Source organism: Schistocerca americana, chromosome 5 (genome assembly GCF_021461395.2).
Source record: "Schistocerca americana isolate TAMUIC-IGC-003095 chromosome 5, iqSchAmer2.1, whole genome shotgun sequence".
NCBI classification, from domain to species: Eukaryota; Metazoa; Arthropoda; class Insecta; order Orthoptera; family Acrididae; genus Schistocerca; species Schistocerca americana.
The window spans coordinates 519845010-519863445 of NC_060123.1; the positions used below are offsets into that span (position 1 = coordinate 519845010).

At 37.6% G+C, this 18436-nt stretch overlaps 1 protein-coding gene across 2 annotated transcripts in view; it reads left to right on the top strand.

Moving 5' to 3' along the window:
* LOC124615875 (H/ACA ribonucleoprotein complex subunit 4) overlaps positions 1-17451 on the top strand; it is a 90531-nt gene extending 73080 nt beyond the window's left edge. For both annotated transcript variants that reach the window (XM_047144041.1, XM_047144040.1), the window contains 2 exons: positions 4732-4905; positions 17189-17451. In XM_047144041.1, the coding sequence (XP_046999997.1) occupies positions 4732-4905; positions 17189-17263 (249 nt within the window). In that variant the 3' untranslated portion in view covers positions 17264-17451. The remainder of the gene's footprint in view (positions 1-4731; positions 4906-17188) is intronic.
* The last annotated feature ends 985 nt before the right edge of the window (positions 17452-18436 follow it).

An 18436-nucleotide genomic window follows, 5' to 3' on the forward strand; every position in this document is an offset into this window, starting at 1 on the left:
GCGTGCTGTCATAAGGTTTTTTAAGTTTTTTTACAGCCAAAGGATATTCTGCAGCAGCTATTCATCGTGAGCTTTGTGCCGTGTACGGACCAAGAGTTATGAGTGAAGGAGTTGTCCGTGAATGGGTACGTTTATTTAAAAGTGGACGAGAAAACGTTCATGATGAAGAGATTAGTGGTAGACCATCATTGGTGACTGACGAACTCGTTCAGACAGTTGATGCAAAAGTTCGTGAAAATCGACGTTTCTCAATGTCGGAGTTGTCTACTGGTTTTCCACAGATTTCTAAGACTCTCTTGTACGAGATAGTGACAGCAAGATTGGGTTACCGTAAGTTCTGTGCACGATGGGTGCCCAAAATTCTTACCGACCACCACAAAACTCAAAGAATGGCCTCTGCATTAGACTTTCTGTCACGTTATGAGGACGAAGGAGAACCATTGTTAAACAGAATTGTGACCGGTGACGAAACCTGGATTAAGTACGTGAACCCTGAGACAAAAGAACAATCAAAGATGTGGGCACATTCAAATTCGCCTACCAAACCAAGAAAAGCCTCGTAAGATTTTTCTGCCAGAAAACTGATGGCAACGGTGTTTTGGGATGCCAAAGGGGTGTTGTTGGTTGAATTCATGGAATGTGGTACGACTATTAATCAAGACGTGTACTGTGAAACAATAAAAAAGTTACGACGGGCTATACAGAACAAACGCTGTGGTACGCTGACTTCCGGTATCGTTTTTTTGCACGATAACGCCCGTCCTCACTCTGCTCGCAGAACAACGGCCCTTCTTGAGTCCTTCAAGTGGGACATTATCAACCATCCACCTTACAGCCCAGACCTGGCGCCAAGTGATTATCACCTCTTCATGCATTTGAAGAAATGGCTCGGGTCACAGCGGTTTGATGACGACGAAGAGCTCAAAGATGCGGTCACAGGCTGGCTCCAGGCACAAGTGGGTGATTTTTATGCAGAAGGAATTTCAAAGCTTGTGAAGAGATACGATAAGTGCCTCAATCGCTATGGAGACTATGTAGAAAAATAGTGCAAAGATGTAGTTGTAAGATGTATATATTAAAATATTTTTATTTAACTTGGTGTATTTTTTTAAATCAACCGGAGGTTACTTTCTGAACGGCCCTCGTAACTCTCTCAAAACTGTCTTAGTTATCCCAGAATGACAGTGTATTGGTTGTTCTTTACGGAAAGAAGACAGAGGTTGAAATATTTCCAATGAATTTCCACTGTATTGTATAACAATTGCATTTATTACATGAGGATTTACTAGTGTACTTGAAGTGTGGATATCTGAGTACAGTTAAAACAAAACTAATAGCTTCTCCTTTTTATCTGAATTGTATTTTTAATATACGATCTTGTAATGTGATCCCCACTGTTGCCTCCTTTGAGGCTCCCCTTCCGTGTCTGTGCAGTGTTGGAAACTCCATGTTGTACTTTCTGTGCTGTAAATATGTCAGCTGGCAAACTTGCCACTGCATGCCACGTAAACAAATAACAATAAAACACAAACAAATATTTGAACTAATATAGCATATTCTATGCAAAAATGTGGAGCTATGTGCTGTTTGAAATATGCACTTTAGTATACTATTAATAAACGACACAATTACTTGTTTAAAAATGAAGATGAGGGAATGGAAGACTTTGCAAGTCTGACTCAGAGAAATGTACTGAATTTTAATTACGTAAAAATTTTGTACTTCAGACTGTCATGGACTACTTTGTAAAATGATGGAAATAATGTAATCTGTGAGAGATCTCTGTTCTCCCACCCATGTTTAAAAATATTTCGCATGACTTTTTCGATATTTTTGGAGCAACATCTCCTTACAACGGCGAGTACGGTTTTACTGTTCTGTTTGTAATGTCATTCAACTTTGTGTCTCAGTTGCTACTTTGAGTTGAACATTTCGTCTAGTGTTTACAAAATAAATTTCTTCTCCAAGGCCTTTGTGCTTGCAAATGGACTTGAAATAATATTGTGTGATTAATAACAATATGAATTGTGATTGATTGGTACTCACCACACGAGAGATGTTGAATGGTAGTCACACATATAAAAGTAGACTACCGTATTTACTCGAATCTAAGCCGCACTCGAATCTAAGCCACACCTGAAAAATGAGACTTGAAATGAAGGAAAAAAATTTTCTTGACTCTAAGCCGCACCTGAAATTTGAGACTCGAAATTCAAGGGGAGAGAGAAAGTTTAGGCCGCATCTCCAAATCGAAACAAAGTTGGTCCATTGTAATATGAGACACAATTTAGGTCAAATGAATGACGATACAGCTACAGTAGTTTGGTTCGAGTCGTAAGCTTAGCAGTTAAGCTTTACCAGGTAGCCATTGCTATGCGTCAGGCGCTCCGTCCGTATTTATACGGGTACCCTTCCTTTTTCATGTGCTTCGTCTGGTTTGAGTCGATTGCTTATTTTTCTTTGATCTGATAAGCGCCGTTTTCTATGTTATAGGTGTTCGCGTCACTCTAAGCTGAAAATTCATTACTGTACTGTGTCATGCATTGTTTGTCGCATTCCGATAGTGCGTGTTTACGGCCTGTCGCCGCTCGCGGCATGGCTTGCTTTTGTGCGCACTACCGCCACTTTAAATTAAAAAAAATGAGAGAGAGAGAGAGAGAGAGAGAGAGAGAGAGAGAGAGGAATCGTCTCATTAGCGAAACAATGGCAAGAGACTGCTATTTGTTGTTACTTACACTGCTGCTTTCTTTGATAATGATCAACAAGAACCAAATAACAGACTGCGTATGATAGAATATGTGCTGAACGAGAGTTTAACAAAAATTTCTCCATTTGAAAATCTTTGCAGGCGCCTCTTTAGTACATTACATTCTGCACAGAAATTAGAGTGGTCTTAGATCTAGTCAATTGCTGTGCTTCATTTCTGACTGTATCACTATTAGGCATAAGAATAATACAAATATAAACATGACATGATATGTATATTCTTCCGCGTTTGCTGTTGCCTCACTCTAGTTTCGTAGTTTATTAGGCACACAGGATTTAAATGAGATAGCAGCAAACACAAAACAATAATGGCAAAATGTTTATATTCGTATTATTCTTGTGGCGAAGAGAATACTGCATGTGATTCACAATTCATAAAAGTTCCTATTAGCAACCATCTCTTCTCACGGGTAGGAAAAAATTCAAAATGTAGAGTTGGCCATATTGACGAGTAAAGTTGGCCACATTGACACACATCCCAAACAGTCTTGCCAGTCGCCATCGGATTTACGTAGTACATTGAAGTGCTGCTACATTCGAAGATGAACAATACGGAATTTGTATTTACTTCATTGGATAATGTATGAAAATGCAGTGGTCGAAACTCGGGGTGGAGAAAAAAGCTCGTCTTCCACCTTTTTTTAAATTTATTTACTGACGCAGAGGATTTGGTGCCAGTATTTATCTTTGTGCCTACAAAGCATGCCTGTGTAGCGCTACATATATTCGACGGCAGAAGTTAGTTGTGGCGGCATACACCAACATTTTTCAGAACTTCCGCTTGCTTTGCACTCGATTCTAAGCCGCAGGCGGTTTTTTGCATTACAAAAACCAGAAAAAAGTGCGGTTTAGATTCGAGTAAATACGGTAAGCTTTCTGATGAAGTCTGTTTGCTAGTTTCAGTAAAACACGCACACACACACACACACACACACACACACACACACACACACACACACACAAAGCGTCTCCACCCTATGCCATCATGAGAAAGTCGCTACCCCTTCACTAGCATAGTAGGCTTCAACCAAAACCCATTTTAAGGATTATTTAAAGAATGACCCCCATCACCTCTGGAGAATAGCTCATGTTCCATGCATACTGGAAAATAGACCTGGTGTCTATAATAGTGAACTGAACAGGCCCGCAGGTATGACCTGAAATGATGAGTTACAACTTTAGCTGAGTAGCTACCTTTCTCCCCAATTCAGCACCATCAGACTGATATATTAGATCTTCAGAGTACAGCAGTATTAACTGTATGAAAATCTTGTGTGTATTTCAGCTGTGACTTGTACACTATCAAAACAATTAACATTCATGTTTGTCACTTCACTAATACAGCATACAGAGACCTGAACATAATTCATTGGAATGTTGGACATCAATTTCACTCTGCTTTGTGGAGGAATAGGTACTTTCCTGTAAAGTTGATCAGTTGCGGACTACAGTAATACACAAACATTGTATACATGACAAGATGTTGCTGTTCACAATACAAAGATAATGTAATAAGCTTCATAATAACATATGGTGATCGTGTAAAGGTGTAGCTTGGACGCTGATCCTGTAGAGGGGATTGATCTCACAGGTCTGATGGAAACTTTGTCTTGCACTGCATTACGTCATCTTTCTTCAAGCAAAATCTGCCCAACTAACTATTGTAATGATTCATTGGGCATTATATATTCAGTCTATTGTTGGCATGTTTACTCTTCCTCTGGGCCCATACACCTGAAAGTCTGGGTTGGTGTAATGAAATAGTGCTCTGTAGTTCCAAATGTTACTTTAGTATGTTTCATCAGTATATACATAAGTAGCGTTTAGCTGCTCTTAAATGTACAATGACTTATATGCACAGGAATTATCCAGAAGACTAAAACATTGATTAACTAAATATGCTATAGAACCAAAATCAGATAATGCTGGTATATTAAATGGCTAATTACATCATTTTATTTGCAGCGAACATTGAGTACAAGCAGTTCGAGTTTGCAGAGTGACCTAGATAAATCAGGAGCGTCTACTGAGAAAGTAAAAAAAGAGAAGAAAAAGAAGAAGAAAAAGAAGCCCAAACTGGAGCTAGAAAGTGCAGAGGAAACAGCACAAGCTGCAGAAGGGTTAGAGGCTAGTACAGAGGTTAGTATTTTGTAATTCTAAAATTGTGAACCATGCAGAATGAAATGTAATTATGTATTTGGACAGTTCACTTCTCCCACACTGAGTAACAGGAATGTAGATAAGAATAAAAACTCACTAAGTTTCTGGGGACAGTCTTTTGCCACAGTTAAAACACACGTATATCAAGACACACATGCAAGAGGACATAGCTTTCCTGCACTACAAAGGTAACATAGAGCATGGCAATTGTGAAACTATTGTAATCTGCACTGTGGTATATAATTCCCATTTCTCCATGTGAAACAGTTTTGTAAATTACGTGAGTTACTTCAGTGCACCTCATTCATATTTGTTACAATATCTTGCAAAGCCTCACAAATCACTAAAAAGAAATTATATTTCCAATTTAAATTTGCTTTCTGCCTGGTAGAACACTTTCCTGATACTAGAATAAAGCAATTACAGTATGACTTTTGAATTTTGGTGAGGGTCTTACGTACCACAGTAAAATAACGCTGTCCTAAATGGATCAGAAAGACCCTGTAGCATGTCCGCTGTGGCCTTCCGTGGGTTTTGGAATGCAGGAAATTTATCAGGTAGTATGCATTCGGCAAGTTCAGTGACACGTGATGTCTGGGTAGAAATGCAGTGTGCATTTTCTCTGTCATTGGTTTGACCCATCTGTGTATTATCAGTTCTGTTAGGTATTGTGTAAGTGATGTCATATCAGATAGTTGTGACACTGAGATTGGTATCCCTCATAATTCTGTTTAAAGTGAAACTACACTCCAGCTCGATCATTAGAAGTAATGGAGTACTTACTTGTTAATGATATTGCATGTATATTTACATGTCTATGCTTCTCTTCCATCTAACAATACGAGAGAAGGAAAGTTGATACTCACCATATAGCAGAGATGCTGAGCTGCGGTAGACACAATAAAAAGATTCACATAATCATAGCTTTCGGCCATTAAGGCCTTTGTCAGCAGTAGACACACCTACATACACGCGTGCGCACACACACACACACACACACACAAGCGCAACTTGCGCACACATCTGCAGTCTCAGAGAGCTGAAACTCTCTAATTTGACAAATTTGCCTGGTGTTGTAACAAAAAAAAAAAAAAGGAGGGGGGCAGGGGCCACTTCCAGAGTATAGTTTCAGCTCTCTGAGACTGCTGATGTGTGCGCAAGTTGCGCTTTTGTGTGTGTGTGTGTGTGTGTGTGTGTGTGTGTGTATACTGCTGATAAAGGCATTAATGGCCGAAAGCTATGATTGTGTCAATCTTTTTATTGTGCCTATCGCGGCTCAGCGTCTCCGCTATATGGTGAGTGGTAACTTTCCTTCTCTCGTGTTGTTACATTCCATCCTGGATTTTCCATTGTTTGACTTCTCTTCCGTCTATGTGAGAATGCCTCAACAGTTAAAAGATTAACAGAAGCTGTAGGGCTGTACATCCAGTTAGATTATAGGTAGTATTTGGAGAAGAATAGGGGGGGGAGGAAAAATGGAAAAAGGTGTCAGTTTTCTTTTTTTGTAATTATTTGAGGTCCCTCATTTGACAAATGTGCTTGGTGTTGTAAAGGTACAGTACAATTCTAGTTAATGTAGTAAACAGCACGATGAGCAGAATTGTAAGAATTAGAGGAATAATGTCGTCTTCTCTTTTTTTTAAATTTTTTTTTAAATTATATATATAAAGATAATTGCTTAATGATTACAATGGTATCCTCTGCTTGGACATATCTGTCAAACAAAGTTCTTTTACTGTCACCTTTTGAATTTTTTTTATAATTTACAGAAAAAATTTTTGTTTTGAAAATGCCAATCCAGAAAAGTTAGATTTTTTTCTGTGGATTAGTACCATGTAGTACTATATTCTATGTAAAGGAGAGTTTCCACTTTTAAGTTGGACAGATTTTATTTTTAAAAAGCATTTTTTTTTTTAACGTTCAGGGGTAATGTGTCTTCACTGAAGTTTTCTTACTAATTTCTTTGTTACAGTGTTCATTTCTGTTGTCTTTGTTGCAGTTATTTCTTTTCACGTTCATTGTTGCAGATATTTCTTACACTTTGTTGTAGTTTCTTTGTCATGGTTGTTCATTGCGGATTTCTGCATTGTAGTTGTTTAGTGTTAATTTGTTTACTGAAGCTGATTCTAAGAAATCTTAGACCATCCAGTGAGTTCTGTGTTTTCGCGAGGAATTTGCCGGTTGATACAGTTGCAGTGTGTTTCGTGAAAAGGACTGGTGTAAATGTCTTCTGACGGTGGCCACAGGAGAGTGAAGTGTGCTATTTGCATATCCATAAAAGAGTGATACAAAAAAAAAAAAAAAAAAAATACAGATAGTATCTGAACAAGGTGAAGCCTCCGATGGTGTAAATGATACAGATTTTGCATCAGTAGAGGAAGAATTAAATACCCTACTACAGAGGTAGGTGTTAGTCCTGTTAAGAATCTGTGGTCAGTGAAGTAGAGTCATAAGCTCTATGCATCAAGAAAGCGCAGAGAACTTACTAAAGCTATGGATGAACAATACAGCAAAACTGACCACACTCTTCAAAGTAGAAATTCCATCTTCAGAAGAAAATGAACCAAAGCACTCTTGCACCTCTTGCCAGGAATTTTTCATAAATATCAATTCAGCTGTTGAATATTGTGCATCCTGCAGTGAAAAAATGCAAGTTTTAACTATTATTCTAGAGACATTTTCAAAGAGAACATTTTTGAACCATGTTCCATCAGTATCAAAGTACATGGTAGACAAATCAAGAAATGTGAGGTCTGTAAAAGGAGTCTTTGGAAGACCAGATCACTATTTTGGTCATGCTGTAGAAGCATCTCAAGTTCAGATAGTGCAGAACTCTTGAGATAAATGGGTTTGTTCTAACCAGAGTGACAACAAAAAAGACACTATAACTGTAACAGTTAAAGGTAAAATAGTTGTGAATGTGAAGAGGTACATGACTCGCAGCATTAAAGAAACTTCTGCAGTTTATAAGAGCAACTATACAACTTCAAATCTTGGAAGATCAAAATTTTATGTACTACAAACTGAGTGGATAGTTCCACACCCATTTAGATGTCTGTTTAGGTGTGAACTGTGTGAATTTTGAACTTTGTGTGGTAACTTTGAAGAACTTACCAGAACATGTGACGTATGACACCTTGGTTGAGCATGTGAAGTCATTAGTAGTCTGGGACATAAAGAGAGAGACTTGTTTGTTTCAAGAATGTGGTGACTGCCCTGGAAAGGGAGGACTGTCTTTACAAACACTTGGCCTGGAAGACGTAGCAGATAACTCTGCAGAAATTACATATGCGACATTAGAGCAAAATAAACTAATTAGGAAAACTGTTGCCTTTGACAGTTTCATTGATGAACTTGGTAAATGGTCAGTGAAAGCAGTAACACACCAGCATCTGAAGAAATTGCAACAACACAGTGCAGAAGTGAAAGGGTGTGTACAGGCTGAAGAGCTATGTTTAGTGCTTCACTGTGATTTTGCTGAGAACTGAACTGTAATTCTCCCAAAAGAAGTACAAGGGTATCATTGGAGTAATGACCAGGTTTCACTTTTTACTGGAGTGACATATTTCCAAAACAAGACCACAAGTGGTGCAGTTATAAGTGAGGACACAGGACATGACTCAGCACATGCTTTACTAGCAATGCGCAAAATTCTTCAACTCTAAACAGGCACAGACAAGATCATCATCATTTCTGATGGTGCTCCTAGCCATTTTAAAAATTATTACCAGCTGTTTGAATTGAGTAAATCACTTCTGCCAACTGACCGGGTATGCAGTGGTACTGGTCATGGGAAGGGGCCTTGTGATGGTGTTGGAGGCTTGCTGAAGTACCATGCTACAAAACATAATCCTTCCAGATCAATACAGCTGTGATTCGGAATGCTGAGGATTCTACGAGAGTCGTGAAATCTTACACATCCACAGCCCTCATTCTTTTGTCCAAAGAGGAAATCGAAGAACTCTGTGAGTAGAAAAAAGAATGGTCCAAACAAACTACTCCTGTGAAAGGAATTCAGAAGACACATTTTTGGACTCAAAGTGATTGACGAACTTATAATGCATGCACTTTAAAGAGCATGTAAGAAGAAATTTCATTCATTCGGCGAACACCTCAGAAACAGCAGGATAATATTCATATTCACAACCTGAGAAGGGGTATGTTTGTGGTGTGTGTGACTGTGAGTGGTGGCAGAGATAATAGACACCAGTTATGAGTTAAACGAAATTGTAGTGAACTTCATGCTACCACATGAACCAGCTGCTTTATATAGGTTATCAGCTAGAGGACAGCAACAATGCCATCAGTGCTCACTTCCTGTTCACAATGTTTTGAAGATTGTAAGTGCTCCACTTCCTTTTGGTTCATTAGGAAGGCATCACTCGTCAAAGGGAGATACTGAAGCAGTGGAACACATTTTTAATTAATTGACTGGCTAATTTCAGTACAAAACAGAGTCCACAGAAGTTGTATAAATTGAAACCTTTAAGTCTTTGGATATTTCACATACATTTCGGAACCATTTAAAATGCTTAAAACGTGAGTCTCTTACTCATCTTTCAAAACTAAAATTATGTTAAAGAAGGCTAGGTTTTGATTTTTATGAGCCTGTTATGTAATAATGTGGTAATAAAACAGGTTTTATGTATGGCAAAAATTGCAATTGTTTATAAAACCTGTACCATCTAAAAGTGGAAGCTCTCCTTTTCAGAGAATGTAGAACTATATGGCACTAACCAACAGGAAAAAATCAAAATTTTGTGGCCTGGTGTTTTTGAAAAAAAAAAAAAAAAAAAAAAATCCTATAAATTGTAAAGAAAGTTCAGAACACTGTAGTAAAAGAGTTTTGACAGATAAATCCAAATGGAAGTTTTCTTTGTAATCATAAAGCAGTTATCTTTAAAAAAAAAAAAAAAAAAAAAAAAAAAAAAAAAAAACAACAAAATATCTAGAATTGTTCCAGAGATACAGCATTTTAAATTTTTTTCCAAAATTTGCGTCTTCAAAATGGTATGTGCAGTGTCATCTTTGGAGGGCTGTATCTCGGAACAGTGTTTTTTTGAGAAAACAAAAAATGTGTTCCTTACTTAGTCCTTCATTTTAACATATGTTAAATTCGATAATGTCCGAGACTATGAAGGTAAGATTTTTTCCTAGCCTGCCTGAATTGATATGGACTATGCGTAGAATGAGACTTGTTAAATACTTCTGTTGCAGGCCGTAAGTACATTTGATTCAATATAAAAGGCTTCTGTTAGGTTTTCAGATCCATTATATTTTGTTTCCTCAGCAGTAGCATTCTGTGTCATTTCATACCATTTAAGTAGGTTTTCATGAATTGCCTGCAAATAGTAGGGTAATGGGTCTGTTGTTTCCTTGGATTTATGTCAATAGATTTTAATCATGATAGCAATGTAGCATCTAAAATGCAGTCCGTCCATCACTCACATGTCTAAGCTTCTTGAACATTCTTAGAGCAGTTCAATCAATATGTCCAAGAGAAAAACACACCTATAACATCCACAACTGTTTTATGTCTAACTATGCTTGTAAAATATATCTAAAAACAAAGATGATGTGACTTACCAAACGAAAGCGCTGGCAGGTCGATAGACACACAAACAAACACAAACATACACACAAAATTCAAGCTTTCGCAACCAACGGTTGCTTCATCAGGAAAGAGGGAAGGAGAGGGAAAGACGAAAGGATGTGGGTTTTAAGGGAGAGGGTAAGGAGTTATTCCAATCCCGGGAGCGGAAAGACGTACCTTAGGGGGGGAAAAAAAGGACAGGTATACACTCGCGCACACACACCCATATCCAGCCGCACATACACATACACAGACACAAGCAGACATTTGTCAAGGCAAAGACTGGTACTCATGCTGCTAGTCACCAGTTACATTCATATTCGACAAATGAGCACTGTCAAGAAGACCTGTGTGGTTGACATGGTGGTATGAAGTGCAGTTTCTATGCTGTAGGCTTGTTGTCACAGAGGATGTGTGGTGGGTGGTAAGAATAATTACAGGCTGTTTGTGGGATTAGTAGCCTAGCTTTGAAATACTGCCTCATTACTAATCAGGAGAGATGATGAAATTTGAATGTGCTTGAAGCCAGGTCACCCCTTTCTTGGAGAAGAGACCAACAATTGCTTGGTGCAAATTGTGTGGTAGTTTCAGCATACATTTTAATTATCTGCCACTTGTCACATTATCCACTCTTTCTTTGACTGATTTGTGTTCATTTTAATAGTCTTAACTATACTGCTGTATCTCATTTTTGTAGCTGCTTCAGAGCTCTTCTTTTGAATATCTCCAAGCTAATATAGTCCTGGTCTAAATCAGTTGTCCTCCTTGCTTACTGAAATAAAGTAAATAATCCCATAGTTATTGAAATTTGCTTTTCTCATGTTCTAAATTCAAAACCCAATTCTTCAAGCTGTGAGAGACAAATAGCATCTTTCAAATGCTTGTACGTGTTGCATCTGTTATTTTCCAGTGTAGAATATATTGAACTATGGGGATGGATTTGCTTTTGACAGAAGAAAAGATAAGATAAAATTCCACAGCTTTGTAAACTACTCAAATTGCAGTAGTTTGTGTAGCAAGTGTTACCCAACAAAATTCCAGGCTCGTGGTTGGTGTTAACAACTGATGATTCTTCAATAGTAAGGACTTAAATAAACAGCAGCTTCAGAAGCAAGTAGTTAGCTTACTCTGTGTTGTCTTTAAACGATTAAAAGACAAACCTCTTTGGAAGGGGGGGGGGGGGGGGAGGAGGAGGCAGATGCTTCCTTCTCCTGTTGTATAGAATGGACCTCATTTCAGCAGGACATGATTCAGGTCCCTGGTATACCTAACAATTTTTGTTAATATAAAAATAAATATTTTGAGTGCACATAAAAATTTATTAATTAGCTTCTAACATATCTTTCCAACAATTCGATGACAGTGAATGTGACAACTTCAAATCACAAAATTAGTGCAGCTAGATTCTAATCAGTATAATAGTGATTTTTGAATAGAAATGACTGCAAACTGTAACAGAAAACTTTACTTAAGCAACATGAACTTTTTTTGTTAATATTACACATTTAAACAATTAATGAAGGCTACAATGCTGTGGCTGTGAATACAAAATTTAAGGTTTACCAAGCATTTGTCTACTTTTTTGTTGTCACTGCATGGAACACAAGCAGTTTTTGTAATTTTTTTTGAATGTTTTATGCACGTTCTTTTTTGTATATCTCACGGGATATACTAAACTTTCTGTCAAACTTTCTTGGACTCAGCTGACATCGGCGTCTTTTTGAAAGCTGGAGTTCAGTGGGAGGTTCACTATATTGTCTTCCCGTACCCCAGGTTCTCGAACAAGACTTTTTTGATTACAGTTATCATCTTCGTATGTCCTCTGGGCTATTCAAATCCTTGCCAACATTCAGCAGAAAATTTCTCCTCTCTTGCATAGAACTTCATGGAAGAATTTGATTTTCTTTTTCCATAACATATAAGCATTCAAATATCCTATGTCGACAATGTTGAGAAATAAGAAGTAAGGCCATCTTCTTGTGGTTCTTTTCAAAGAATATTCATTAACATCTTGTCCGTTGTATCTACATCCTCTTTGATTGTGCTATAAAGCAAAATTATGTTTGATTTGTAGCTTTCAGTGTCACCTCCTACATTTATGTTGTTATGCTCAGTACTACAAAGTCAAAGCACTGGGACATGTACAACAAAGTAACCACATTATAAAAAAGATGAAAAAGACAGATGATATTACTTTCTTTATAGGGTTTGGTAACAAAGCTTCAGGTATTTTTTGCTTATTCTTCCTCATTGATTCTCTTGCAACATTAAATTGCAATTGGAAGATACATAAAAAAAATTGGTAGTGATGCTGTAACCTGCTCTGGGACAGCTAGTTAGATCCAGCTTGATGCTTTGTCCTTAATTTATTTTATTTATTTATTTTTTTTCTTCTTGAGCACTCCCTTCTTTTCCAGTGTACTCTTGCAAGCTCAGTGCATAATTTGATTCAGCATCAACAAAAGCCCATACTTACACACTCTACGTAAGTTTCGACTTCATATAACCCTCAGAAAGAGAAAAATTGTTTATGTATTGAAACATATGAATGAGGATTGTAATTTGACTTGAGTTGGTTGACAAACAATTTGACATTGTCTCAGATAGCAGCACGTTCATCATTTTTTCTCCTTTTGTTTCTTGTAGTGATGTCATCAAATCTGATGAACATAGACGACTGCTGAAATCAAATTTGAGACATTGAAGCAAGGAAAATGTCTCCTTTGTACATAGCATCTGTGATCCACAACAGTTCTATAGACTCCTGTTTAATTTTCTGAACACGCGCAGTTATCAGCACTCCAAAATATGAGTACATTTCATCAACATCTTTCGGCAACCATTGTTTCTTCTTTTTCTGGATATCTTGCATTTCATTCCTCATAATACCTGTATACCTTTTTGTTGGTGAAGTCCACAAGGAGTTCTTAAAATGCTGTTGTCAAAGAACTACTTGAAAGCTTCACTTGCTGATTTAGCTCCACTAGATGCTCCTGTAACTCCTGGAAGCACTTCAATATTATTATGAACTGATTGATGCGTAGCTTTTCGTGGATTTATCGACCAAGATCTTCCATTTTTACTTATAAGATTTTTATCACTTGGTATATTATCATCATCATCATCAACACTATTTCCTATTTCATCTGCTATTTCTTCTATTACCTCTAACACATACTCATTTCCTGAAGATTCTGATTCAATGTTATTATTTAGTTCTTCGCTATCACTATCATTCTGTGTCATGGAAATTACTTCACTAAGGTTCTCTGGGTTATTTAGGTCATACATGTTGTGGTACCTTTATGACATTTTTGTTTCAGTAACACAAACAACACTTTTAACACCTCAGATCAGTGAATAAAATCTTCTCAGTTTTCAAACCACGTCTATTGAAATAAAATTCCCGAGCTTTTGATGGCTGTCTCTGCCATTGTTGTTAGGAGTAAAACCTATGATTGCTGGGGCTGCCGCGGTTTTCTGCATATAGGTTGTGATTGCAGCTGAGGATGTCAGACTAACCTCCAGCCGTATACTAATGAAAGCTAAGCCACCGAAATCTAATATTAGCCAATAGGAATGATGTGGCTTACACTTATTGCATGGGAATGACAACTTGACTGTCTTGTCATCTGACAAAGGAAATGACACCGTGGTTCTGAACACTGAAGGTACTACATTTATTAGATGACTTAAACCGGAAGCTTAGTCGCAGTCCGACACAGGCCATCATCAGAAAGACAGTGAAGTTATTAAAAGACTGCGGGTTACCAGAAAAGGTGGTTAAGAAATTAAGGCCTTGTACTGCAAGACCTCCCAGGCTTTATTTATTGCTGAAGATACACAAAGAAAATGTCCCCCTTACACACATTGTTAGTGCAATCAGTTTGCCCACCTACAGACTGGCAAAACATTTTGCAGGATTATTAGTGCCAAAACTGAAACAATATAAACACCATGTTGAAATACTCAAGAAAATGAAAATAGGCCAAAATGATGTAATGGTTAGCCTGGACATTATCACTTTTTACAAGGGTGCCAGTTCAGGATACACTAGATATTTTGGCCCCACAGTTTCCACCTGGAAGTGTCAAGTTGTTCCATCATATTTGAATGACAACAGACTTCTTGTATTGCAATGAATATTATGAAATGATGGATGGCACAGTGATGGGATCGATGGGATCACCATTGTCTCTGGCAGTAGTGAATTTCTGCATGGAGCACTTTGAGGAGTTTGCTCTGAACTTTGCGGCATTGCGTCCATCTTGCTTCCTAAGGTATGTTGAAGACACCATCCTGATATTGCCTCACAGTGAAAGTTCACTGCAGCAGTTCATTGATTGCATTAACAGTGTCCATTCCAACATTAAATTTACCATCAAGGTGGAGAAGGATGGGAAGCTACCGTTCTTGTATGTTTTAGTTTGCAAAAGGCAGGAGGCCGGCTTGGTCATTCAGTATACAGGAAACTGACACACACTAATCAATCCGTCAACACCCATAGGTTTCACCAACCCATACACAAGAAAGAGGTCTTAAACATCTTAATACATGGAGCAAAAGTTATTTCTGATGACAATCACCTACAGTCTGAATTGCAGCACTTGAGACGTGTATCCAGAGAGAATGGTTATAACAAGAGAGACATTGCAAACACTTTCAGGTGCCACCAAAGATGAATCAGCAGAAGAGGCCAAGCCAGCTGCTTTCCTGCCATAATGTTGGAGAAGGAGCATCAAGTTAGGGTGTGTGCTACAGAGACATGGATTTAGACCGGTGTTCCGTTCAGCCGCCAAGATACGAAGTGTCTGCACCCTGTCAAAGACGACACAGTCCTTTGTGTGTCTAATATATATGGTGTCCATTGCAAATGCGATAACATCTATGTAGATCACAGGTTTGCACAGTTGCACAATGTTGTATCGAGTACAAGCAGCATATTAAACAAAGTGAGCACAAGTTGGCCATGTCCAGCACTGTTTGGAAAATGGGCACAAATGCAGTTTGAAAACATGGGAGTTTTGGCTCATGTGTCAACATTTTGGAATATTCCGCGACTGGGAAATGAATAATAAGCAACAATTTTAACTGAGACCCCGGGATATCCAGTTCGTAGGGTGTGGGGGGTGAGCTTCGGATGTCGAGAGGAAGCAAAGACAGATGCTTGATGCTTGTATAGAGGCAGAAATGGCAGTTTCAAATGTGGCTCCGGCCCCTCACATCACCTGATGTCACTTGGTCCCTGGTGGGCTGGAGCTGCTATGAGCTGCCAAACTCACTTTCCACATATGTGTTGTTTTTACCCTCTCTGATTGGTGTTAGAGGCTGCAATTTCACTTATATAAGTGGAAAACCATGCCAAAATGGCAGTCAGTGATTTTACTGATGGCAGAGAGAGCCCTCAAAAGCTCGAGAATTTTATTCAAATTGACGTGATTTGAAAATGGAGATTATTTTATTCAGGCATGCTGCAACGAAGACTCTGAAGTCTCAGATAAGTGCCAAATAATAAACTAAACGAAGTTGGACAAAACAACTAGTCATACTGCCAGTGTTGAAGGTACTGAAATGTTTGTTAGTGGCATAATTAATTTGGTGACATGAAATATTTTATAACAATTCCTGTGGCACAGTTCTTATGATAATTTTTCAATAATGTGTATTTTACCAACAATGAAACAGTTCCTTGTTTGCCCCTTGCATTTGTCACAAATATGCAAAGTGTTTATGGGATGACAAAGACAGACATTTTCCATAGATCAGGCACACCAGTGGAATGAAGACAAATCATATCCTGAAAAATAAGTTCTCATCTTAATCTCTTAGTTATGTAACCAACACAAGAGACGTGAGGTAACAAGTGTATCTGAAAATAAGAGAAAGTGTCATTAAGTACAACCACCGATTTCGTGTCAAAATAAGAAAAAATATAGTATTCGGTTCTTGACTTTCCCCACTTGGTAGGCTCAAGGTTAACTTGCATTTTTAAAAATGAATTAGTTGTCAGCAGTCGGGAAGTGTTTCTTTTTTGAGTCGTTTAGAATATTGTCATTAAAGAAAGCACATGGAATTTTCTGACTGGTGAAAGGATTAAAATCCTTGTTTGTATAGCTACATCATGATTTAAAATGCTTTAATACTCAAATGACAGATTTCTAAGAGTATTACAGTTGCTTTCCTCAAGGTGTAAACTATACATATCCCGAGAGAGGCTGCTGTGACATGCTGTAACTGTCTGCTATTGTACTATTTAGATAAAGTAATTGTTGAAAAGAATATTGTGAAGCATCCTATTCTTATTTATCAGCACACTTACCAGTGGTACTTTCACTCCACGAGATGAGATTCTTACAGTATTAGTTGCAATGCTGCCAACAGGTTACCAAATATGTTACTGAACTTTTTTTCTCCAAATCAAGTATTTATGTCCATTATTTCTGAATTTCCATGAATTTATGATAACTATTAGTTCTCTTTTTCTGAGGCAGTGCTCTACAATATTGCATTTGGGAGCGTTGGCTGTAAAAACGTGGAAGATCTTTATTAAGGTACGAATGATTTGGGCTCAGCAGTCTAAAAAGCTGATCTAACACCCACAAGAGGACACACTATAAAAATATCATTAATTATACAAATGTGTAAGTCCTTTATGGTGTTTTGTTTCAGGAACCTACTAAGGAGAAAAAGAAAAAAAAGAAGAAAGATAAAGAAAAAAGGAAGGAAGAAGGTGAGGCAGCGTGAAATTTATGGAGTGAGCCATTTGAAAGAGAAATAGGTTTTTCATTTAGGACTGCTATATTGTGTGATTATTCTGTTTAAATTAAACAGATAATAAATGTGGCGTGGTGGTTTTAAAGACAGTGAAAGTAAAAATGGCAGCCCAGGCACTGTCATTTGTTATTTGTACAAATAAATTTTTTATATATGTATTTGTATCTGTTGTTTTTAACTTTCACATAGGTGCAGCAGAAAAATAAAATCTTTTCTGTGCAAACCCCTCACCTTATCCATGTAAAAATAATTACTATAAATGACTGACTGGTAATAAGTTCATATACTTACTGTTGCTGTATTTTGAATTTCCATTTATGCGTTACTAAATGTGCTTGAATTTGAAAATATTGTCAAAAAGAGATGTGAAGCTCCTGCCATAGTGGCAGCAGTCTAATCTTTACACCTGAGAAAGGAGGACTGCGGTTGCAACAGTGTTTGCTTCTGTATTCTTAAAAAGACTAGCATTGTCATATGATAGGTGTGAACAACAATTAAGTTTTGATTGTCACTTTTGTGTGGCTTTAACAGTCAAAACTTTAATACTACAACTGTTACTAAATCCTGATCTATTAAAAAATTACCTACAAGAAATCAATTAGTTGAAGAAAGAGACAGATACAATCTAGAGCATTTTTACTCTTTAATCAAATACAAATAGTTACTGCAGTTACTTTGAGTGCTGAAATCATATAAGTGGCAGAAACAACGATCCAGTGAAATCATTGACCACCCATTTATAAAAATGTCACAGCAAACATTGCATATGGTAACAAATAACCAAGTAATGATGCCTTGGAAGGGCATGGTCCAACCCGACATGTTGAAGCCTACCCTGAAACTTTTCTCACAAGAAGGAAACACTGAAAGTAAGGCACTGCCAAAATTTTAACTGCCAAGGCCCACTGCAAGTACATTTTTTTAAAAAAAATGTTGAAGTTACTTATTTTTGCTGTATGGAGAACCTCTTACAGCAGTGGTTTGCACAGCTGTTAATGCATATTGAGCGAGTCGGTGAATACGCAGACACAGTGATGACAAGTAACATTGTGTAATGTCCAAAGAGCACACAGCTGAATTTGAAATGCTTAAATCGTACCAAAAACGTCTCAAATCATTAATTTTTTGAACAGCATGAACTCA